The sequence below is a fragment of the Macrobrachium nipponense genome, chromosome 39, assembly GCF_015104395.2.
Source record: "Macrobrachium nipponense isolate FS-2020 chromosome 39, ASM1510439v2, whole genome shotgun sequence".
Taxonomy (NCBI): Eukaryota; Metazoa; Arthropoda; class Malacostraca; order Decapoda; family Palaemonidae; genus Macrobrachium; species Macrobrachium nipponense.
The window spans coordinates 25501103-25526884 of record NC_061099.1 but is presented as its reverse complement, the minus strand read 5'-3'; the positions used below and the strand labels follow the sequence as shown (position 1 = coordinate 25526884).

The window sequence follows — 25782 nt, the reverse complement described above, 5'->3', positions numbered from 1 at the left end:
GAAGACAACCAGAATGGGTAAAAATATTGCTCATCTTATCTCATGCATTACACTAATTGATTATTTTTTAAATACTTGTGGATACCATTTTCCTTTTCAAGGCAATGTTTAAAGAGCAATATTATGCTCTTTTTGCTGTAAGCAGACAACTGCAAAACAAAGTATCACATGTAATATAAAGAAAAAGTCACATTTTGCAGAGGCTTAAATAGAAAAACATTTTCAAATGGCAGTGATGGTGGGTTTGCCTATACTGAACTTCAAACTGCATCTTATAAAACCCAATCTTCCACTTTCTAATGTATGTAAGTAGATCACACAATAAGCTTTCCAATTAGGAAGCAAATACTTTTACTCATCAGAGACCATCTCTTTCACTGCAAGTGCATACAATGTGTCAGAAGTTCAACAGTAAAATACTACCTCTTGGTTGGAAAAAGCCTTCCACGAATTCAATGAAGAGCCAAAGTGGAAAAGGGTAAAATATTCAGTTGGGATTCATACAGCTATACATGTCACTCCAATCAGTAACTGAAGTCGAAGGGTAGAAGATCAATGAAACCAACCCAGATGCAAAGGCTGTTCACTGTGAAATTTACGTCTGCATATTTTCATTATTTAATGCAGTCCTGAAGTCTAGCAACACATGCTTGCGGAGTTTGACTATGACTTGTTAGAAACGAGAACGCCCTGCACGCTCGGCGCTGAATTAGTTTGTTGTGGCTGCACTTCTTTCAGGTCATCTTGACCCCTAATTCGAATTCCATGCTTTTCTTTGTATTCGTTCACTTCCTTGCCCTTGCTTACCAGTTTCTCATTCAGGCTGTCAATTACCTTCGTTAACTGTGGGAGATTAAGTGTAATGCAATTATACATTCAAAAGTAATCACGTGTAATAACTATTATTATCTTAAAGTACTTTAAATAAAAAAACCTTGCAGGCTTACAGTCTAAGATACTATTAGTTCTTTGCAAAACCCCTTCAGCCCTTGGTGGCACTACTTAACGCCTAATAATCTTTATGCTTCCTTAGGTCCCTTATATGTACCTAGCTGCTGAATCTCTATAATTCTTACTCTGATCTAATTTGTTCTTCTCATTAAAGAACAAGTGCTTTGGGCAAACCCTACAAGGTCTTCAAATGTGACTCAGTGGTCTTGTTAAATTACTTTAAAATAAAAAACTAATATGAATACCAAAAAAAATTAGACGATACTACATGTAAATGAAAATGAACTTTGGAATTATGAATGCTATATTTCAAATACATAAACCTGGTTCTTTTACATTACAGAGGAACACAAAGTCTGTAATCTAAGGCCATCTGAGTAACAGAAGAAAGGTTATCTTTAGAATTCACATGATCCCAAGTTTCATTTTTTATTAATTTAATGTTGCTCATAATTACACAATTGGAAAAAGAAAGTTACCACTGCAAACTTGAAGATATAGGAATAGCCCTGAAGTATGTGACAATTTTACTACTTGTTCTAATAAACCCTGCTCTGCCAGGTAAGATCACTTGATACAGTATGAATTTTAACTGGCTTAAAGTGAGTACTGTCCATAGACTGGCTCGTAAATGTCGAAATAGTTATGTGAGGACGACAAGCAGAACGTAAGGAGTGAGAGAGCGGACATTGTGGGAGACCTATAAAAGGTGGAGCAATCTCTTTCAAAGAAACTAACAAAATCTTTTGGTCTTCCCATGCGGAAGAACCTCTCCACTGCAAAAAACCAGTTAGCACATCCCTAATGCCAGTGCAGAACAAATAGTAACATTAACAACAAATTCATAGAGGTATGAATTACCTACTTATTCCTGCATTTTAAGATGGGTTTTCACATTTATTCCCAATTCATAAGCTCTGCTCAACACAAAATGCAAAACAATATAACACATTTTACGTACCTGGTCCCTATTGTTTGTGAGTGCTGGCAAAACTTCATTGACTGTTCTCTCCACAAGTACTCCCCCTACCATTCGGAAGCACTTCCTATCTGGAGAAACGTCTTGTAGGGTTTCAATTACTATCCTAAAAAGGAAAAGAAATTTATCAATGAACATTAGAAAAAAGTGTTTTCACATGATAATTACGAATTCAAGATAATCAGCATTTTTTCCTCTTATATACAAACAAGATGTCTTTTATATGAATATACCTTCGGCAAAAGCTGGCCAAAGAATTGAAGCTTGGTAACAAGGATGTTACTTAGAGGAAGCTATCAGGTTTCATTTTTCAATTCATTAACAAAGGTATAACAAGACCTCAGGCTGTAGGATTTTTTACAGAATATACCCAGTAGATAAAAGAAGTGGTACTAGTCACCATCCACCACTATAAACCCTAGGTAAGATCATGTTCTGTCCTAGTGGTACACAAGTAACTTTAACAAAGTGGGGTATTTTGTTGTGTTACGGCAGACTACATATTTCCCTATTTAGCTGGCATTTCTGGTGCACATGTGCGGTTGATTACTGCTGAGGATGATGTAATCACCAATGTATTCAAAGTGTTTTGCACAATTTAATGGCAGAACCGTTGTCATTTTGAATCTCACTACTGTTTAAGAAAGATGGATCTCTTGAAAGGCGATGAATTTTTATCTTTTTCTGCGGTTGAGAAAACGATGAAATTATTTGAGAAGCAGGAAAAAATATATTGGCAAAGAGGCACTAGAACATTTGTAGCTGCAAAGAGGATAAAAAAACTTGGTAGAAAATGAACACCTTTGATTCTATGAGGTAAAGTACATATACCTGTATCAAAGTGGAAAAGTGTACAGGTCCCAAAGAACTGCCCAGAGACCAAATCAAAGGTATTTAATTTTTCCTAATCATTATTGAGGCTTATTACATCCAATAAGTCTGTGGCTAATTCCTAGTTCATGATGAGGGGCCAAGTAGCTAAATACCACTCAGTGCTGGCTTACCGGTTTACAGCCAATTTATGCCAAAACTGGCAAAATGTGTCTGTCTAATTCCAGCAAAATTGCTTGTTACCTATCTCTTATAAGTTCACAGCTTTATTACAAAAGCGGGCAAAACAAAACAAGCTGTGTGCGCATCCCATTTACATGCAACTAGATAACAATCCAAAAACAATCAACTGTGCTCGTGCATTGGAAATGCCAGCTAAATAGTCAACTACAGGCAGCCCCCTCGGTGTTCGGAACTTGTTCAATATATTCATAACTGGGTTTTACCCTCTGTGGGGTTTAGAGCACTGTTGTGTGGTTATCGGTGCCTTAGGCTAAGTGCCAAGACTGCCTCATAAAATACAAACATAACAAATATACATCCTTTCCTTGGCTCTTTTAAAAAGTTATCTTTTACTTTGCTGTATCCAATAATACTGTATGTGGTCTTATATTACTATTGTATCATAAAATATACAAGAAAATAGATCATGTTTTGGTTTGGAAAAACCAGCTGAGGGTGGAGGTAAAATTATTTCACCATATTTAACTCAATTCAGAGCTATTTCCTTGCTTCTATTTATTGTAAATTAATCTCTAGAAACTCTATTCATATGTGAAAAGGTTATTTTTCATTATATATAGTGTTTTCAAGTTGAAATACATTTTGTTGTGAACTACTTATATTTTTATTGTTCATAGATGGCGCCGTTGTCTGGTTATCGATACTTAGCCCTATTGCCAAGAACGCAAAAGTTGCGCTTAACTTCACTGTATCGAATTATATTGTATTTCACCTTATTCAACTCGATTCAGAGCAATTTTCTTGCTTCAACTTAGCATAAATAGATCTCTAGAAACTATTTACATGGGACAAGGTTATTTTTCATTATATGAAGTGCTTTTAAGTTGAAATGATATTGTTATTTTACAATAAAGTTTTGTACATACTACCTGGCAGACATATACTTAGCTTACGTCTCTGACGTCACGACAGAATTCAAAACTCGCGGCTAACGCGACAGGTATGGTCAGGTGATCTACCTTACCCGCCGCTGGGAGGCGGGTGTGAAGAACCATCATACCTTTCTTGCCAGATTTTTTCTCTCTTATACCTGTCTCCTGATGGGAGGCTGGGCGGGCCATCAATCGTATATGTCTGCCAGGTAAGTATGTACAAAACTTTATTGTAAAATAACAATATCATTTTTGTACATGAACTTTCCTGACAGACATATACTTAGCTGATTGACACCCTTGGTGGAGGGTACAAGACAGAAAATACAAAGAAAAGGTAAACAACACCTGTTGTAGGATAAACATAACCTTGGTTCTTACCTGTTTAGGCTGAAGACTTCATAGATACTGTCTATTAGTCTGCATAGCCATAAGAGCTACAGCGAGGGCGTGACCTACAGCTGAAAAAAGACTCTTTGGTGGGTCTACTAACGGGACTTGATATCCGCTTACTTAGTAGAATCCAAGTCGGATCATGTCAATGGGGGTTCGCCCTCTTCTATGACAGAACCTGTCCACTACCAACGCAGGGAGCTTCAAACCAAATCCGATCACCTAACCAAACTAACGTTAGTTAGCATTACGAAACGAAAAAGATGCCTACCTGCATCATTTTTCATACAACCATATGAACTCAATTACCAAAAAATACAAGGAAAAAACTACTAAGGATATGTTCCAGCTCCCTGCCCCAGCACCGAATCCGCCGATACCGTACGGGCCTAACCGCGAAGCACTCGTCATACGTTAATACTGACAGTCTTTTAGGTAGTGGTTGGCGAATACTGAATTACATCTCCAGAATGTAGTTTTCATCAGATTCTGAAGAGACATATTCTTCTTAAAGGCCAAGGAAGTGGCTATTGCTCTCACTTCATTGAGCCTTGACTTTTAAGAGCTTGAAATGTTCTTCATTACAAGATCTATGTGCTTCTTTCACAACACTTCTAATGAAGAAAGACAGCGCATTATTCGACAATGGTCTGCTGGGGTCCTTTACAGAGCACCATAGTCTGTCCTGAATGCCCTTAAGGGTTTTCTTCTTCTGAAGGTAGTATTTTAAACTCCTAACAGGGCAAAGAGTTCTTTCAGGTTCTTCCCTTACTAGGGCAGACAAACCACGAACCTCAAAGTTCCTTGGCCAAGGATTTGAGGGGTTCTCATTTTTTGCTAAAAACGAAGGAAGGAAGGAACAAACCACAGAATCTCCTTTGAAACCTACCCTTCCTTCTAGGGCATGAATCTCACTAACCCTTTTAGCAGATGCTAAAGCCATGAGAAAGAGAGCTTTCCTCGTGAGATCTTTGAAGGAGGCTAAATGTGGTGGTTCAAACCTAGCGGACCTCAGGAAACGAAGAACCACATCAGATTCCAACTTGGAACTTCGTTCGAAGTTTTCTTGGAAGATTCAAAGATCTTAATAGATCTGGAAGATCTTTGTTATTCGAAAGATCTAAATTCCTATGTCTGAACACCGCAGCCAGCATGCTACGGTATCCTTTGATAGTAGATACTGCCAAACCGCATTTTTCTCTGAGGAAAACTAGGAAATCTGCTATCTGAGTCACAGAGGTACTGGAAGAGGAAAACTTCTGGTTCCTGCACCAACGGCGAAAGACGTCCCCACTTCGACTGGTAGACTTTAAGGGTCGAAGGTCTTCTAGCTGAGGCGATAGCCTTAGCAGCTTTTGTCGAAAACCCCTTCGCTCTGACAAGACTTTTGACAGTCGAAAGCCAGTCAGATTGAGAGCGGGGAGGTTTCTGTGATACCTGTCGAAGTGGGGTTGTTTTGAGCAAATCTTGTCTTTGTGGAAGTGCTCTTGGAAGTCCACCAACCATTCCAGTTACCTCTGTGAACCAATCTTGGGCGGGCCAGAACGGAGCTACTAGCGTCATTCTTGTCCTCTCCGAGATAGCAAATTTCTTGAGGGTTTGTCCTAGTACTTGAAGGGGGGAAAGGCGTAGACGTCTAGCCCTGTCCAATCTAGGAGAAACGCACTCCACTGAAACTGCTCCTGGGTCTGAGATCGGGGAGCAATAAAGTTCGATTCTTGCGTTCTTTGCTGTTGCAAAGAGATCGATGTGAGGTCTGCCCCATCTTCTCCACAGGTCTTGGCATACTTCTGAGTGGAGGGTCCACTCGGAAGCAGGAGTTGATTCTTCCTGCTCAGGAGATCGGCCCTGACGTTCCTTTCTCCCTCCCTGTACGAATCTGGTGAGAAGACTGATCTTCCTCGTTTGAGACCACAGCAGAAGATCCCTTGCTGTTTCGTACAGGGAGAAGGAGTGCGTCCCCCCCTGTTTCTTGATGTACGCCAAGGCTGTTGTGTTGTCCGAAGTTTGACCTGCACTACTGCATTCCGGACGTGGGGTTCGAAGGCTTTCATGCCATCCAGACTGCCATCAACTCTTTCTTGTTGATGTGCCAGGACACCTGATCCCCCTCTTCCAGGTGCCTGACACTCTTGTCCCGAGTGTCGCTCCCCAACCTGCCTCCGATGCGTCGGAAAAACAACACATGGTTGGGGTTCGGCATGTAGAGAGACATTCCTTCCACAAATCGAAGTGGGTCGTTCCACCACCGAAGGTCTCTCTTGATTTCTCTGAGATCTTGAAGGAGAACTCCAGATCTAGGGAGAGCCGCCTCCAGTTCTGGTATAGGAAGAACTGTAGAGGCCTGAGATGCAACCTTCTAGAGAAACGAATTGCTCCAGCGAGGAGAGTGTCCCCAGCAGACTCATCCACTCCCTCGCTGTGCATGCATCTTTCTCTAGGAAGGTCGTTATTTTCTCGTAGCAACGAGCTATCCTCTCTGGCGACGGAAAAGCCCGAAAATCCAGAGAAGCTATCCGAATCCCCAGATAGATCCTCTCTTGACTGGGGATTAATTGAGACTTCTGGAAGTTCACCAGAAGTCCCAGAGAACTTGCCAATGTAAGGGTCTTTTGAAGGTCCTCCAGACATCTTTCTTGAGACTGCTCTGATTAGCCAGTGCGAGATAAAGCGACACCCTCACTCCCTCCAAATGTAGCCACTGCGCCACGTTTTTTCATTAACCCCGTGAAAACTTGGGGTGCAGTGATAGGCCGAAGCACAAGGCCTTGAATTGGAAGATGTTTCCTCCCATCATGAATCGTAGATACTTCCGTGAAGAAGGATGGATCGGCACATGAAAGTAAGCGTCCTGAAGGTCTAGAGACACCATCCAGTCCCCTGGACGAAGAGCCGCTAACACTGAGGAAGTTGTCTCCATGGCGAACTTCCTCTTTTCCACAAAGACGTTCAGGGCGCTTACATCCAACACGGTCTCCATCCTCCTGAGTTCTTCGGAACTAGGAAAAGTCTGTTGTAAAAGCCCGCAGAGCGGGGATCTTTCACTAGTTCTATAGCCTCCTTCTCTAGCATGAGATCTACTGCTAGAGAAAGGGCTTGATTCATGATGGGGTCCTTGTACTTGGGCTACCAACTCCCTCGGAGTTGTCGTCAATGGTGGTCTTGACGAGAAGGGAATGAGGTATCCTTTGCTGACAATCGATAGGGACCAATTGTCCGCCCCTTTGTGGGAACCCAGACGCGGCAAATTCAGTAGTCTGGCACCCACTGATGTCTGGAGTCCCCTTGACCGCTATTTCTTCCCTCTGACTGACTTAGAGAAGGTTTTACCTCTCTTAAAAGGTCTAGTCCCTCTGGTTGCAGAACCTCTGACAGCGGGTCCTCCTCGAAAGGGCTCCTGTCTCAGAGGAGTCTCTTTCTTGGTCTTGGGTTGGAAGACAGAGCGAGGTTTCCTGCCGCCTGGGCTAACATGTCCTGAGTAGCCTTAGCTGAAAGGGCTTCGAGACATCTTGGATAATTTTCTTGGGGAACAGAAGAGGAGAGAGTTGAGCATACAAGAGCGATGCCCCCTTTGTGCATGAGACACTGCCTTCGTGAGAAACGAAGCAGTAGACCGACCGTTTCTTAAGCACTCCAGCTCCAAACAGTGAGGAGACTTCACTCGATCCGTCTCTCACTGCTTTATCCATGCAAGTGAGTACACAGTTAAGATCTTCAGGAGACAGAGCATCTGGGGTCTTGGTCTTATTAGCCAGCACACCTAAAGACCAATCAAGGAAGTTGAAAACTTCCAGGACTCGGAACATTCCCTTCAGTAAGTGGTCAAGTTCGTTCATTCCCCACGTAGTCTTGGCGGACAAGAGGGCGGAACGACGAGCAGCATCCACTAATGAGGAGAAATCCGATCCGCAGACGAAGGGAGAGCGAGGTTCCTAAAGGTCTCCCGATTCGTAAACCAGAATCCCAATCTGCCGTCAGTTTTTGGAGACGGAGAAAAAAGAAAACCGTCTTCCCTTTCTCTTCCTTCGAAAGGAGCCATTCCCCAAAACCTCTAAGCGCCTTCTTCATGGAAACAGTTAGGTTCATCCTTACACAAGACGAAACCTTCGACGTCTTCGAAGTGGAGAATAACGAAAGAGGAGAAAGGGGAGCCACAGGAGAAAGGATATCTCTAAACTCTTGCAGGAGCAACTCTGTTAGTTTCTTATAGGAGGAAACTGAGGCTCTTTTGTGGCTCTTTTGGTCCTTCTTCTTCTGAGGGGTCCTGTTCCTCCTGAGCCGAAGAGCCCTCCTGATCCTTAGAGGCGCGACTATTCTTAAATGAGTCTCTAGAGGCAGTTGGACGTATACGTCTTGGAGACAATGCTTCAGGCAAGTGTCTACTTGCAACATCCTTCTTGTCTGGAGGAGTGCGTTTCCCAGATCCTTGAAGCCTAAAAGGAGTCAGGCGGCAGTCAGGTGCAGAGCGCCTGTTGAAGAAGAAATTCTATCAGGCTCTTGGCGCCTATCCAAAGGAGAGCGGCTACCAGGCGTTAACTGCGCCTGCCATACGAAAAGCGCCTACCAGGCTCTTGGCGCCTGAACCGAGGCGAGAGAATCTCTGGCGACGAGCGCCTACTAGGTGAGCGCCTACCAGGGGAGAAGCGCCTGCTAGGCTCTCGGCGCCTGACTCGAGGCGAGTAAAAGTCAGGAGAAGAGCGCCTGCCAGGCGAAACACACGCCTAACAAGCTCTTGACGCCTGTCCAGCGAAAGGCCGCCTGTCCGATTTAGGGCGCTTGTCAACCGGATAGTGGAGGCGAGACGAGAGCGGCTACGAGGTGAGTAGTGCCTACTAGGCTCTTGGCGCCTGTCAAGGGGAGCGATCCTGTCTCGAGAAGAGCGTCTGTAGGGTGAGGATCTCCTACGCGCAGTTTGCTCCTTGTTTAAGAGAGAAACTTGTCTGTCAGGCGAATGCGTTTAGACGCAGATTTGATCTTGTCCGAAGCAGAAAGCCTCCTGCGGAAGCCGAACGCACAGGTGAGCGCGCCCTTCCTTCCGTTCGAAAAGCGAGAGTCAGGAGAGGGGAGCTTGGACTTCTTTACAGGAAGCGAGACGTCCTTCCTGCGACGAGAAGACCCGCAAAGAGAGCCAGCCAGAGCCGAAATCTGCGCCTGAAGGTTAGCCAAACACCCTTGCAGGAGAATTCACAAACTCGTGAACAGGAGAAGAGGCTCGATCTCCGCTCGGTGAACGATACTCCTGAGATCTCTTACCGCTTCTTGTCGCTTCCACCTCAGGCTCTTCCGAAAAAACTTCAGGGCTGGAAGGGCGGGCGCAGGGAGCATTCCAGGCTCTCTTCGAAGGGCGCGAGGCTTCCGAAGAGCTCCATCCTCTTATAGGAGAAGGCGAAGGCGACGACGAGAAGCACTGGCGCAAAATTTTCTCTCTTGGAGCGATCCAAGGTAGCCTGGGAACGATCAACAGGAACTACCGAGGGGACGCCTGACCGTTGGGGATGCTCCCTAACCTTCCTGCGGCTTTCGACTTTCCTCCTCCACTGGGACTGGGAGTCTGGAAGAGGTCTAGGCCTGGAAGCATTAGGGAGCCGATCAGACGCACCCTCCACTGAACTGGGTTCACTGCAACAAATCACTATTGGAATCACTCTTACCTTCTAGTGCTTGATTTTCCTCTCCATACTGCGAATGGTGGCTTTCATTGAGGCCACTTCCGAAGGCGTATCTTCGGCTTCGGTGCAGGGAGCAGGAGCTGAAACTGACAAAGGAGCTACTTCTAAAATAGGATTATCTACATCCAACTCGCTAATACGAGATCTATACTGCTCCTGGAAGAAGCTTTCCTAACTTTATCCTTTTCAAGCTTCCTCAAGTAGGAAGCAAAGACTTCCATTCCTCCTCATTCAGCTTTTCACATTCATTACAAGGGTTATTAAAGGTGCATTCATTCCCTCTCACTTCAAACATACCGTGTGAGGGTCTACCGCAGCTTTCGGTAGCCTCACCTTACACTCAGTCATACAACAAACTCTAAACATAGCAGTTTTTCTTAGTATCAACATCAGACATCATGAATCCAAGAAAAATCCAAAGAAAAAGAAATCCAAAGAAAAGTCCAATAACTGTCCACAAATCGCGAATGCCAGGCCAAAAAGATCGGGTACTTCACCAAAAGTCCGTAGAAACAATCCAGGCGAAAACGAGAAAAGAATCCAACTGTCAAGAGGTACCGACAACATGTGTGGTCGACACCGACGACAGAAAAAAATCTGGCAAGAAAGGTATGATGGTTCTTCACAGCCTCCCAGCGGCGGGTAAAGGTAGATCACCTGACCTACCTGTCGCGTTAGCCGCGAGTTTTGAATTCTGTCGTGACGTCAGAGACGTAAGCTAAGTATATGTCTGACAGGAAAGTTCATGTACAAAAATATGACTTAAATACGTCTCGTTAATGGATGGTGTTGGGAGCATGTTTTTTGTGTAAAAAACATTGTTCGTTATTTTCATCCTATTTCATAATAGTACGAGATTTACATATTTATCTTTTATCGGCATGAAAACAAGAGTAAAATGTTTTCTTTCATGGCCAGTATTTTTTTTTATTAAAACACTTTTTTCCCACTTATTTGTGGCAGAGTTACTTCCATGTTGCTGATGCACGATAATTTAGTTATTAGTAGAGTGAACATTTTGTTTTCTCAGCTTCAGCTACAACTGCAGCTTAAGTTAACAGTATATACTACTTTATTTCCTTACCAATATTTTCTCCATACCAAATAAAGGTATAATGTAAAAATAAATATGGAGTGTTGTACTTAATCAAAGTCATTTGTAACATAACTACGGAAATTGTTTACTTTCATAAAATGGCTGAAATGCAAGCAAAACATTGTTGTTATCAGATTCGGTTCACAAAACAACTGTTGTTTAAATGTTTAAGCCTGTAGCATTTAAGCAATGATTATAACATTACTGACGATACTTTTATCATTCTCTTTTGCTTTTTCAACTTATTTACCTAGAATATATGATAAATAATAAAGAAATGGAGGAAATGTTAGCAATTCAAAGAGGTAACTTTTTGCTCTCTCTTATACTAGGCCAAGGTTTACCAATAAGTTCTTCGAATCTGACATTAAAAATTTGTTGAACTATCATGCAGACCATAGTAAATGACTAGACAAACAAAATTCCACATTTTCATAAAAGAGTTACTACAAATTAGGGCAAAATATGTGGCCGTGACATTGTCAAGGCATCGTTGACAAGTCTGGGGCACTGTAAGGTGGACTGTGGCGCCTGTAGATTTTTTGAATTTCAGTTAGAGGTGAATTTTGCTTAGCGTCAGTTAACCGGGGGGCTGCCTGTACATAGCTTACCATAACACAGCAAAATATCCACTGCCTAACTTTAAACATGGAGCTTCTGCTCAGAGGTAGTGTTACCTACGTCTGCTCCTGTCATTCTGTAAACTACCCCTATAGTTTTTGCACACCAATTCTTTTTGCATTTTTCCTGAACCTTTATCTAAACACTGAGGAAGGACCCCTTTAGGAAGTTAAGTTGTTGGGTGACTAGCCTAGGATAGGGGAAACAACTGAGTGGACTAGCTGATCCAGTCTTGCCCACTTATTGATCTACCCTCTGAAAAAGTACTTTAACACGTCCTGACACCAGAGATGGGTACCAGTCATGAGTCATTGGTGGTCGGAGCAACACCTCAGGACCTCTACTCTCCTTTCGAAGTAAGCAAAAGTACTTTTTAAGAGGGCAGCTGGATCAACAAGTGGGCAAGACTGGATCGGCTAGTCCACTAGGTTGTTTCCCCTAGTAGTTTAGTCCTCTGAAAATCAGCCTAGCCTAGTCTGTCGTCACTAATTTTGACGTCATATCTACATTTAGTGTAATACAATTACACTGCCTATAGGGTAAACAACTGCAGACGATCCATCGTCATCGCGTGGCTTGGCCTTATTCACTCTTTAAGTATACCATTCAAAAGATTGAAGTTTCGTCAACATAATGTGATACATGAAAGCCCCATACGAACTAAAATAAGCATGTGAGCTCTTCGTAAAATATGTTTTCAAGGCAGTTTTGAAATCCAATATGGTGGCAGTTGCGTGACTGGCCGTTCTAACCACAGACAATCCACCATCTTTCCCATCCTTCCCAGCACTCATTTGAATAATGCTAGCATATATATGTAACGTTTATTGATCTTACTCAAGATGTCAGTTGTAATCAGCACAATAAAACAACATTTTGTTGCATATATTAGTGGAAATATGAAAGTTTTTATTTCTGGGGTCATGGTTTGAACTGAAATTCATTTTCACCTTGTAATCAATGGTTTTATCCTTACTGCCAACACAACCGAAACTCTACAGTGCTTATTTGATTGTTATTATACACGTTTTGGTCTTAATTCACTCCAAATTGCACTTGACCTATGTTGCTGTTCTTGGTTCCTAAGCGCTCACTCCACAAACACAGTTATGGGCAGCACACGAGTACACAGTGTATGAGGGGCAAAGCTTTATTCCCTTAACTGTTTACTTTATTCATTATTTAGTTTAACTTTACTTCGTTACTTCAAAATGTTTATTTAATTCATGTCTATTGTCCTATTTTGGCCAACCAAATTAACCCAGAAAAATTAGAAATATTTCTGACGTACTTACGAGCAGACGATGCAGCGAAAAAATGACTCATCGTGGCCAATATAGTGGAACTTCACGCATACGCCGATGCATTAACAAACTGTCTCCATGAATTCTAGTTGTCATAGTAATGCAGTAACGATAAAATTGCTGTAATATGTATATATACTAGGGTAGAACATCACAGCAGGCCAAGCAGGCCACCTACCATCAATGCAAGCCACCCTCCGAAAAAGTACATTATAACGCGTCCTGACACCCGAGATGGGCATCATCGCGACTTCTTGTTGGTGAGAAACGGAGCTAAAGACCTCTACTCTCCTTTCGAAGTAAGTATTTTCTCCAAAGTTAGAAATTAAGGCCAAATTTTAAGATTTAAACAGAGGGTACTGAAAACGGTCTCAAACGTAGTGCAAATCTCACCAAAACGCGTTCAACATTTTTTACTTACAACTCGAGGTATTTCGAAGATTGACGCCATCTCGATGTGTTTACGGAGTAGCTTGTGTCAATAAAACTAACCATTTCCTGTGATAAATCCGCACACCACTTGTACCCACAGACGCTGGAGCACTTTTATCACAACAATCGAAACACTATTTCTCATCAACAACAAGCCAGGCGTAAACAGCTGTTTGGGTTTAGAAGATGACGAGAAGCGTGCTCTGGCTAATTTTTAAATAAGTAGTAAAAACATCAATATTTTACATATTTATGATGATTAATTTGAAAATATTCGTTATTGAAAAAGTAACTCGACTCTGACTCAAATTTAAGTAATTATTTTTCTGAATTAGAACGTTCTTTCAAGTTCTGTATTATGACGCACGACATCTTGACTTTCGTACCTATTGTAAATAATTGCTATACTCAACTGTCATTGCAGAACAGTTTACCAGTTATTCATGCAGATTGTTATCAGCCATACATGTAATTGTTATAATCGTAATGCGCTTATATATCTTTATTATTTACTTTTTGGATATATGATGTTTTACTGCTGGATTATCGCCGTAGTGTGACGCAATCGTTTTCGGTCCATGGGGCCTCTGTCTGTTTTCGCACCATAAGAAATTACGGGCCGAATTTGCAATGACAGAAAGTCGTTAAAAGAGGAAAGTTAGCGATTGAGGGGCATATGTTTTGACTGAGAAAATTTATTCAATAGCTAGCTTGTAAAAAATACTTGGTTATAAAAACTTGATTGACAACTAAGCAGCATGTCTACTATGGGTTTCAGAGACAGTGCAAGCACGTTTTTGGGCAATACCTATTTCTGTAACGAACACTCGTAACAGAAAGAGATTTTCTTTAGTGCATTACCCCCAGTGCCGTAATTTATAAGGGTATCGTCATCGTGAATCACTAATCGTAAAGAATAACTACACTTGTCCTTGTACTAATAGACCAAAACTCCATTATCCAGAAATGGATAGGAACACACCAGTAAACAGCTCCACCTACCCTCTCCCCCACCACCTCCACCGCCACCCCTGTCCTTCTTCCTTCCTTCCACCTTCCCTTCTCTCTCTCTGAAAGTTGTTGCAGTTTAAACTTATTTTCTATGATTTTTTCCATCTATCTATCTAATACTAGTAGTTTACATTGGTGGATTATATCTAACGATTCACTCGGTTGTTACCTGCCCATTGACCGATATATTTATACCATGATCCCACTCAACTCTCTCTCTCTCTCTCTCTCGTCTCTCTCTCTCTCTCTCTCTCTCTCTCTTCTCTCTCTCTCTCTCTGTTTCTTTTATCGTAATTCGAAAAATGAACAAGAAAATATATTCATACTTGTATAGCATTAATTAAATACTTTCAAGTTTTTTAATTCAGTCGTAATGATGAATGTTGGTGCATCTGACTAGTGCTCGCAAAATAGTTAAGCAGGACATAGGTATGTAAAATTTAAAAAATGAGAGAGAGAGAGAGAGAGAGAGAGAGGAGTAGAGAGAGATAAGAGAGAGAGAGAGAGAGAGATGAGAGAGAGATGAGAGAGAGAGAGAGAGGACGGAATAGGAAGGGACATTAAAAATACCTGGAAATGAAAATCCCTATAATATGATATTGTTATGATACAATCAAAAGTTTGTTCATACTTACCTGGCAGATATATATATTTTTAGCTGTATTTCTGAAGTCCGACAGAATTTTAAAAAAACTTCCGACACACGCAGTGGTCGGCCAGGTGGTTAGTACCCATTCCCTCCGCCGCTGGGAGGCGGGTATCAGGAACCATTCCCATTTTCTATTCATAATTTTTATTTCCACTGTCCCCTGAGGGGAGGTGGGGTGTGGGTACTTGATTATATATATCTGCCAGGTAAGTATGAACAAACTTTATTGTATCATAACAATATCATTTTGTTCATGAAACTTACCTGTCAGATATATATATAGCTGAATCCCACCTTTGGAGGTGGGAAGGGACAGAATAGAAGGATTTTGGGAAACAAATGCATGCCAGATGATTTACATCTTGGTTCCACCTGTTAGCATAGCTGGCTTCGTGGTTACTGCCACGTAAGTCTGCTTGTGCTACTAGAGTTGCCAGCGAGGTTGGTAGAGACCTATATAGCGTGGTGCACTCCAGATGATCTGTCAACAGGGGCGAGACCACGACGTGACTAGACCATATTGACCATACCATGAGGGCTAAGAAGTAAAATAAATATATATATATAAATATATATATCACCACCTGACCAAACCTAGCCAAAGTTAAGGTGTGTTAACTAAGGCTTAAGAGTTAAGAAGTCGCCGTTGTCGGCGACTCAACAACTAAATTAAGAGCTCTTCCTAACCATTTTCTACAGGATAGGATGAGTGGTACTTCTTGCCCCCAAGATTGTGTCTGCAGACACGTATGGCCCTAGCGAGCAGCAGATCTCATATGCCATCTTCACATCTCGCAGGGAGTGTGAAGTGAACACAGAGTTGCTTCGCTAAAACATGGTACTCAGGATGTTGCTGAGTGCCATGCTCTGTTGAAATGCTTCCGAGGCCGCGCCATCACCTCGTGAGCATTCAGATAAAAAGATTTCAAATCTTTGTGCAAACACAAGAAGGAGCATTTTTGAAAGAACTCCTTAACACTAAAAGCCAGGCTGTTCTTCGATATGGGCAAGTCTGGTCTTTTTCGGAACACTGCAGATTGCCCGAATGACTTCGACTTTCTTGAGTTTTATGTAGATAAAACTTGAGAGACCCGACAGGGCACAGGACTCTCTCTGGCTCCTGCCCACTAACTTGTGCCATCCTTGCTTCCAAGCTCCTGGCCCAAGGACAAAACGGGTTACCATTCTTAGGCCACAACGGAAGGGTTAGAGAGCACACCGCCTTGTGTTCTCTAAAGCCAAAACTTGTGACGATGGCTTAAAATCTCACTAACCCTCTTTGTCGTATCTAGGGTGGTTAGAAGAAGGCCTTCCTGATCACATGCAAGAAGTTAACAGGTAGGAGAGGTTCGAATGCTTTGACATCAAGAACTTCAGACTACGTCTAAGTTCCATATTGAAAGCTTCGATCTGGACATGCACAGTCAGTCCGTCTGTACTAAAGTCAGGTGACCGACCAGTTGACCAGTCAGACGAATCAAGGACAGCAAGGCTGTACCCTGAAGACCATAAGGCCACTATTCTTCGCTGAAGGATGAGTGTCTGGACTGCCTGGGCGATTCAATCTAAGCAAACCTTGGGGGGTTGTATCAACCGCAACCCAACGTCGTCAGCGAATCAACTCCTGACTCGAGCTTCTGGTGCAGGAGAAAGGAGCGAGGAGCAAAAAGGCGATTCAGTCCGAAGGAAGAATGCCTAGACAGTCCAACCTGGTCTCATGTTACACGATCATCGGGGGTGTATAAACGCAACCGACTTCGTCAACAAGAAACTCAGGCTACTATATGTCGCCTGATCTCGCACGAGTGTCTTGACTCCGAGAAAACATGGTGAGACAAAAAGTAGATGATGAGCGAGGTTCGAGATTCCACAGAACTCAAAGATCGTGAAGGGCTTTGTTGTTTGACAGACGCAAATCTCTGAGCCCAAAGGCCGTCAACAACATATTTGCGTATTCTTTAATAGTTGTGACTGCCAGCTTATCCCATTCTTCAGACGGAAATGGAAGACGGTAATCTTATTCCTGTCGAGTTAGAGTAGACCGACTCTCTCGGAAAAGGTCCTTGGAAAGTGAACTAGGAAGTATGTGACCTCTGTGAATCCAGGATCCTGAAGGCCAACATGGGGCGATCACGTCATTGTCGCTCCCTGTGACGTCATAAATCCTCTTATTACATTTCCTAAGAGATTGAAAAAGGGGAAAAGAAAAAGAGACTAAATATCCATCCCCGTTCAATATCATAGGATGCGTTTAATGGTACCGATCCCGGATCGAGAATAAGGAGCAGAAAAGAAGAAGCCTCTTCGTCCTCAACATATCGAAGAGAAGAATGAAAGGGCGTCCCTAAAGAAATCTCCACAACTCTCAACTTACTTCTAAAGAAAGATTCCACTCGGAAGTCAATAGTTGCTGCCGTCGATCTAGACGATTCGTACGGACTTTTGCAATCCTGTAACGAACCTCTAGAGGATCGTTACATTCTACGCCTGTTGTTATAATAGGCTTTCTCGTAAACTCGAAACCTCCGAACAGGGACGAGAAGATACTTCTTAAGATATGAGAGAGCTGTGGAATATCAGAGTTGATCTGGACCACTGGTTCCCAAAACTCGTTACGAGGACTGGAGGGACTACCGAATCGCTTTTACTTCTTTCAGATTAAGATCCAAGACATCTGAAACCCTATCCAGATGTCCGGCACCTTCTTTCTATCACCTCAGGTGATAAACGCACTGAGAGATGTTCAGAATCATTCCTAGATCTTGAATAATATTTCAGTTTCCCGGTAGGAGAAAACTGTGGTCTGAATTGCAGTCTATTCGGGGAAACAAACTTCTTCAGGAAGGAAATGGTCCCCAAGCAAGCTCATCCATTCCCTCCCCGAGTATGCTTACTTCCCTAATAAGGTCTGCGCTTTGTTCCTAAGCAGGAGAGCATATAAAAGTGCAATGTTGCGGTAGACTCGTAGTTCTATACCGTGCGGTAACGAGCACCGAAAGGATTAAGAGATAACTCTGTTGAACATAGTAAGGCAAAACGAATGCAACGTTTATTCATTCACGTAAGAAATCCCTCAATCTTAGGCTAAAGTCCGTGATTGTAGGGCAGAGATACAGTTAGTCAGTCAATCCCGCAGGAGAGACGTAACCGCCAGCACAGAGATACGGTTAGTCAGTCAATCCCGCAGGAGAGAGAGACGTTAACCTACCGGGCACGACAGCGCCCGATCTGTTTACTGGCTCGGTTGGACTGGAGGACAGACACAGCGTGACAGCAGCAGCCAGCAGCTTACGAACGTCGTCTCTTAACTTTATGTCTGGGTTGCCAGCTACCCTATTCTACGAAGAATAGGTCCGTTATTTTTTGAGCAGAAAGACTCTCAAGCTGGTATATTTAAGCGAAACAGAAAACGCTAAATATATAGATGCGTTTGTGTCGTCAGAACACTACCATACAACGGTAAAAGATAAATCGGAAACTCCTGGGAAGGCTGCAGGGAGTAACGATTAAATGTCCTTAAAATAGACAATAGCCTCTCGGTTGCCATCCGAAGAGGTAACTACAGCAAGCGTATATGACTTGAACCAACCAGAAGTAAAATAACGCAAGGCAAAATATGAAATTATATCACAATAAAGTTTGTTCATACTTACCTGGCAGACATATATATAGCTGAATTCGGAAATACAGCTACATAAACATATCTGACAGGCAAGTTTCATGAACAAAACTTAAGAGAATCGAAGCAGTCAGCTCAAGCTTCTTATGTTACTGGACATAAGCGTTCATTGACGTAGTCTACAAGTCTATTTCTTGTACGAGTCTGCGAATGACGAATGAGAGCTCTTCCGAATCTTGTCAAAAAGAGCTTATTCGCTTACGCAATATCAAGTTAATGAGATGTTCGTCAATGAGAACTAACCCATTTACGGACAAAGAGATCATTTTGTCAATGAGGGGATACGGGACCCACTTACTTGACAAAACGAAAGTATATTGTCAATGGGGGGAAAGTCACTGAATTGACAAAACGTAATCCAGGGATTCAAGCATTTAATTTTTTTCGATTCCCGTCTCACAAACGAGGAAGGGGCAAGAATCCTGTTAAGAGACTGGGCTTACGGCAGGTATAACGACGATGTTTCAATTCGGCAGCGTAGTCCGACTAGAAAAAAAAAAAAAAAAAAAAAAAATAACTAACAAATCTATCATCTGAAAAACCCTTTCAGATGGGCTAAAAAGCTTGCAAAATTATCCTGGAAGAGGAAGAAACTCTCCAACCAGCTTCCTCTCCCGTATCACAAAAACTAATGCCTGCTAAAGCTTAAAATTTATTGGCAGTATGGCAAGGAAGTCCTGTCTTGCGCTTCCTGAAGAGCGTCCTTTTGATGAGTGCCTTTGCAAGAATCCCACTGAACGTTGCCGAGAGTCCTGACGTGCAGGACATCGAGCCTTACATAACCCGTAACTGCCTTATCGCAAAGTCTTGACTGCGGTAGTGGCAACTTAAATTTATTGGCAGAATGGCAAAGGTTGCGGTAGAGCAAACGAGATCTTCCCTTGAGCTTTCCTTAACTCCATCCACCTATGCGAAAAGCAATATTAATTGACAGAGACCTCTTGAATTCACGAAACCCGATGTCTTGCTGGGTTTCGAAGAAGAAGTTGTCTGTTTCACTTTAAACCTTCCTCCGAAGCACTGCCTACTTCACATTCTTTGCAGGTGAGGTAGAAGGTATCACCGGAGGTAGAGATAAACATTCTTTAGGCCCATATCTGAAACAAGAGCTTGAAGAGTTCAACAGAAACGTTCAGCCAGGCGACACACCTGGCGTGCGCTGGTGCACGCTCGGCGTCCAACTGGAGCGCGCTCGGCGTCCACTGGCGCGCACTCGGCGTCCACTGGCGCGCACATCGGCGGCGTGCACCCGCGCGCGCCTGGAGTCCATCCGAGCGTCCCGGGCGTCCGCTCTCAAAAGCTTCCTGCTACTATGACTTCTCTTACGTATTTCTCGGTGGAAAGACGGACACGAGTTCAGGCGACGTTCGCCTTCTTACTTCTCACTGAAACGCATAACGAGAGAGAGAGAGAGGACGTGAAGCGTCCCTCTTCTATAAAGCTTCTATTTAGAGGGCGCGAGTCCTTCCGAAAGCTAACCACCCCTGCATGGGGAGACGCTTCGGAGGACGAGAAGCAATCTTTCAGGATTCGTGCACGCGCACGCACTTTGGCAGTCTGGGGATTTTCATCGAAACTGCCGAAGGCACGCCAGATCGGTGGGGGTTCCTTGTAACCCTCCTTAGGCTTTCGACATGCTCCCTCCCCGGGTCCTGGAGGTCAAGCAGAGGTCCCGGCCTAGAGGCGAAACGAGGCCGATCTGACGCACCCTCCACTACACAGGGGTATCACTGCACTTCTGCACTTCACTTTTACTCTCTAAAGCAAGCACTTTCGATTCTAAGATACGAATCGAAAGAGTATCAGAGAAAGGGCAATTCCTCTACAGACACTGCTTAGGGCCCGAAGGCAACACTGCAGGGTTGAAGAGTAACAATTACAGAAGTAGCACTTCCCAGCAATGAAGGAGAGCGAGCACCTCTCGTAGACATATTCATAGCCCGTAGGCCACATACTACAGGGTTAGGCAAAATAAAGTCTACAGGAAGGTTAGCAGGTCACTACCCTGACTTTTGGTTACTGATTAATTGCGTACATACGAATCATACGTCTTCCTTACGGATTAGACAAATGTTTACGATTAATTGGCATACGAATCATCCGTCTTCCTTACGGAATAGACAAAGTCTCACACTCCTTACATGACAAAATCTCAACAAAGAAGCAAGACCCATACCCCTCGTACATACAAGTGCGGATCTACGAAGCTTTCGGTAGCCACACCCTATCTTTGCAGACAACCCCGTCTGAAACTAGCCTAACTAGATTCAGATATTTTATGCAAAAATGAATCAAATTCAAATCAATTTAAGATAGCGTATGCCTAGCCACAAATCCAAGTAAAAAATAAATCAAAAGACAATTAGGATACTTAGGGCAATGAAGTTTCCAAAATCCTAAGACGGAGGTACTGAAAACAGGTGTTTTCAGCACCAGCGACAGAAAAATATGAATAGAAAATGGGAATGGTTCTGATACCCGCCTCCCAGCGGCGGGAATGGGTACTAACCACCTGGCCGACCACTGCGTGTGTCGGAAGTTTTTAAAATTCTGTCGGACTTCAGAAAATACAGCTATATATATATCTGACAGGTAAGTTTCATGAACAAACCAATAATTATAGCCTCAGGGTTTGTCTCGAAAACCATTCAAAGGTCTGTCACACAAGTGTAAAGTTGTTTTTTTTGAAAATTTGGCAGACATGTCTCCTCATAGCGTATAGTGTTCTGATGAATGAGGTTGTGTTGTTTATTGTTAATTATTAACCTCCTATATACCCTACATGGTTGGGGGACCCTTTGTGAATGCTGGTTTTGTGTTGGGTAAATATTTTGGAGAGAGGTTGGGAAGGAATCCGTTGCGTGCGCTAATTTTCATCACGAAGACATGTTAAACAATAATAGCCACTTGATTTTTTATGTTTCATTTTTATGACAATTTGTGTGGTTTATGTATGCTCTAAGTTTTAGTTTTAAAAATATTAAAAAAATTTTCATGCACAACAGTTTATATTGCAGGTAATAAATATTATATTAGTTAGTAATAACGAACATGGGTACATCACGTAGGGCAAAGGGATGGGCCCACTTGCCCTCACCCGGATATGGTCATCAGCGAGTGAAAATATGGCTCAGGTTTACTATGTCAACTGAAACGACTTAAGGAGGTTACAGATTCTTTAGTAACGAACATTGACCCTCCAAACTGGGTATAAGACTATAAACAAAACGTTGAAATTGGTGAAATTAGGCTATGTATTGGAAGTATATATACATAAATATTAAAGCAATTTTATCATTATTGCATTACTATGACAACTAGAATTCATGGAAACAGTTTATAATAATGGAACGGCGTATGTGTGAAGCCTCCACTAATGTGGCAACGATGATTTTGCCATTCTTAGCATGCAAAACATTAAAGGTTACATTTATTTCTGGCATACGATTTTTATTTGAAGAATTTCAAAAATACTAATAAAGACTGAATCATGAAAAGTGCTAGCAAAAACAAAAAAGCAAAAAAAAAAAAAAACGTAGTCGTTCCTCTATGCACTTTTCCGTATTCGTTCCTCTATGGTTTTCGGCAGCCAGATGTACGAAAACGTTAGAAACATTTGATTTTATCTACGTTTAGAAATATCTGTAATTTTTCGGGGTTAATTTGGTTGCAAAAAAAGGGATAATATACATGAATTAAATCAAAATTTTTAAATAACAATGTAAATTTAAACTAAATAACGAGTAAAGTAACAGTTTAGGGAATAAAACTTTGCAGTTTCGTCGTCTGTCGTCGTCTGCTGTTTGTAATTGTGTTTATGGCGCGCGCGCTTAGAAACCAGGAACAGCAACGGGTTTAAAGTGCAATGTGGAGTGAACCGAGACCAAAATGTGTATAATAAACAATCAAATAATGCACTGTGGAGTTTCAGTTGTGATGGCAGTAAGGATAAAAACCGCCGATTACAAGGTAAGAATGAATTCAGTTCCAACCATAACCCCGGGAATAACAAGTTTCATACTTTCACTAATATAGGCAACAAAATGTTGTTTTATTGTGCTGATTACAACTGCAATCTTGAGTAAGATCAATAAACGTTACATACATACGCTAACATTGTTCAAATGAGTGCTGGGAAGGCTGGGGAAGATGGTGGCCGTCACTGATGAGAACCGTCCATGAAAAACGTAGCCGCCATATGGATTTCAAAACTGCCTTGAAAACATATTTTACGAAGAGCTCACATGCTTATTTAGTTCGTATGGGGCTTTCATATATCACAATAAGTTGACGAAACTTCAGTCTTTTTAAATGGTATGCTTAGAGTTGCAATTGTATTCATGTTTCACCAATTAAATATCGAGTGAAATAAGACCCGTCTACCGTGATGAGGGTTGGCCTGTTGTGATGTTCCCCCTCCCTACAAATAGATGCACTAATTTCACTTATTTCCCTGGTTTTGTGTAAGTCTACACCCAGTTTGGAGGGTAAACACATACCAATTGACAACACTGATAAACAATTGAAGAGCGCAAAACGCAGCAAAGAATGCCGTAGTCCACTTGAATAGGGTAAAAAACCGCTTGGTACAGGGGTGGACCATGTACGATCAATGTGTACAACCCCAAGAAAAGTACATTATAACACATCCTGACACCGAAGTAGAGGTCTTTAGCTCGGTTTTCTCACCAACAAGAAGTCGCGTCTGATGCCCATCTCCGATGTCAGGACGCGTTATAATGTACTTTTTTTGGGGTTGTACACATTGATCGTACATGGTCCACCCCTGTACCATGCGGTTTTTTACCCTAAGTACGAATAAGCGCTGGCAAGAGGTTGGGGTTACAATTGTTTGTGATGAAAGTGCCCCAGCATCTATGGGTACAAGTGGTGTGCGGATTTAGCACAGGAAATGGGAAGTTTGTTAACACAAACGACTCTGCAAACATCGAGATGGCGTCAATCTCCTAAACTTTTTTAATTGTAAGTAAAAATTTCGAAAGCGTTTTGGGGTTGTGGGCACTGCGTTGGCCAACCTTTTCATTACCCTCTGATTAAATCTTAAAATATGGCCTTAGCCTAATTTCTAACTTTGGAGAAAATACTAGGTATCTTCGAAAGGAGAGTAGAGGTCTTGAGCTCCTTCTCTCACCACCAACAACTCGTGAATGATGACCATCTCTGGTGTCAAGACATGTTAGGTAAAAGTAATTTTTAGGAGGGTGGCCAAAACCTCGGTAGTCGGTGAGTTGGCCAGTCGACTCGGTTGTTTACCCTAGCTAGATACAGTTTTGCAAACTACGTACGGTATAGTAATATAACGTGCCAGTAACATATTTTATGGGTATAGTCACAGATATTTGCAATTGTTTACCTAATCTGGAAACTTTGACATAAAGCGGCATGAGTCATGCGACGGGGGCAGCCACCCCCTCAGTAAGACGTGTCTCTATTTCAGCTCAAAAAAAAACAACTTACTGTGTTCGTTCAAATCTTGTTCCAGCTCGCTTAATTTTGGCCATGAGGGACCTTTGTTCATTTCTCAACGTCTGGAACTTCTGAACAATCTCCTCTCCCTCGCTTTTCGTGAGAGTTTTCGTGGCGCTTTGCTGTTGGCCTGCCATGATGATTGTTTTGATCTCGGACGTAAAGAGAAGGTTCTACTCCGCCAGAATAGGGACTGGCATTGCTTACGTAGTAGCTCTCATATACTGAATGCAATTAACATTATAACATTGAAAATAAAAGAAAAAATCAAAATGGAACGCCTTTCTACTATTATTAATAAAACATTTTAAATTAAAATTCTGATTTTAAAATACCAATACGAAAATTTCATGAAATATTTTGCAGAGCTAATACTATTTTTCGTAATATAGCCATCCTAAATTTAGCATGGTTCCCAAGTATAACCTTGGTTCCTTCTCATTACGGTATTCACAAACCTTTAGGAAAATACGGAAATTTCTCATAGAAACACGATTACTTGCTAAAATTTATGAATAAAGCGAAAATCTAAACATTTTGGAGCAGCAGTCTAAAACGCCATTCCGTTTGACCATTTTAGGTATAGCAATGCTAGCTAGTTAGTAGTAGTAGTAGTACAGTGAGCCCTTCAACTGTACCAATTCGCAAACTCTGTAACTGCTCCTCATGTAAGAATTTAAAATCAATTTCCTTATGAAACCATAAGACCTATTACAATATATACGGAGTCTTTTGGTTATTTCCAGACTGGTATGCATAACACGTACAATGAAATTTTTCAAAGAAAGGATAATTCAAATAAATAAGGGCTCAATCGAACACATGTGCTATCATTTTCATCAACTGGGTTGAAGTAAACTCTTTAAACAGTGAGTACTATTTTGAATAATTAAAACTTTAGAACATTCACTTTTAATAAATAGGAAAACTGTTATAAACGCTTGGAATTAATTTTATTCATATTCCTTTCACATTATGCATCGCAAACGTTCGGTTTTCTACGACCAAAACGTGTTTGTTTCATCGTATATAAATACATCTATTTTTATACTCTAGACTTGAACCCAGAAGAACCTCTAAAATGTTAAAAGCACAGCATTGAAATTCTAACAAAGTAAAACTATGAAGGAAGTACACAGCATGCTTTGTAGGCATCACTTATAATATGCTCGTAGCTGGTGACACTTGTGCTACTGCAGTGGCTCCTACACAAAAAGAAAAAGGTGTCCTCTGCGATCCGGGTAAACAACTAATAATGGATTGGTATAGCTTTTTCAATATACAGCATTTTAAGCCTTGTTGTTTAGTGGGTGTTATGTGTCAACCGAGTGGTTGTTCTGAGTGAGTGATCTGTGCAGTATCAGTCCATGGGCGTTTTTTGTACAGTGAGACTAAGTTGGCCTAAAACACTCATTCCACTTGAGACTATTTTGGCATAGTTAGTATAAGGATTTGAAAAAGAATGCAATTATCAATAAAAACCTGGCTGTAATAAGCTGTATTTTAGATAAATTCAATGTTCATAGCTCTTCAGGAAAGTAATTTTACAGTCACGACACTGAATC

At 41.9% G+C, this 25782-nt stretch overlaps 1 protein-coding gene across 1 annotated transcript; it reads right to left on the bottom strand.

Annotated features, from left to right (window-relative positions):
• On the bottom strand, positions 1 to 24381 carry LOC135210236 (prefoldin subunit 2-like). The gene is given in 4 exon segments (XM_064243084.1): positions 1 to 843; positions 1913 to 2036; positions 24205 to 24239; positions 24241 to 24381. Coding segments are annotated over 4 exon segments (453 nt in total). The 5' UTR covers positions 24355 to 24381; the 3' UTR covers positions 1 to 663.
• Between the last annotated feature and the right edge of the window lie 1401 nt (positions 24382 to 25782).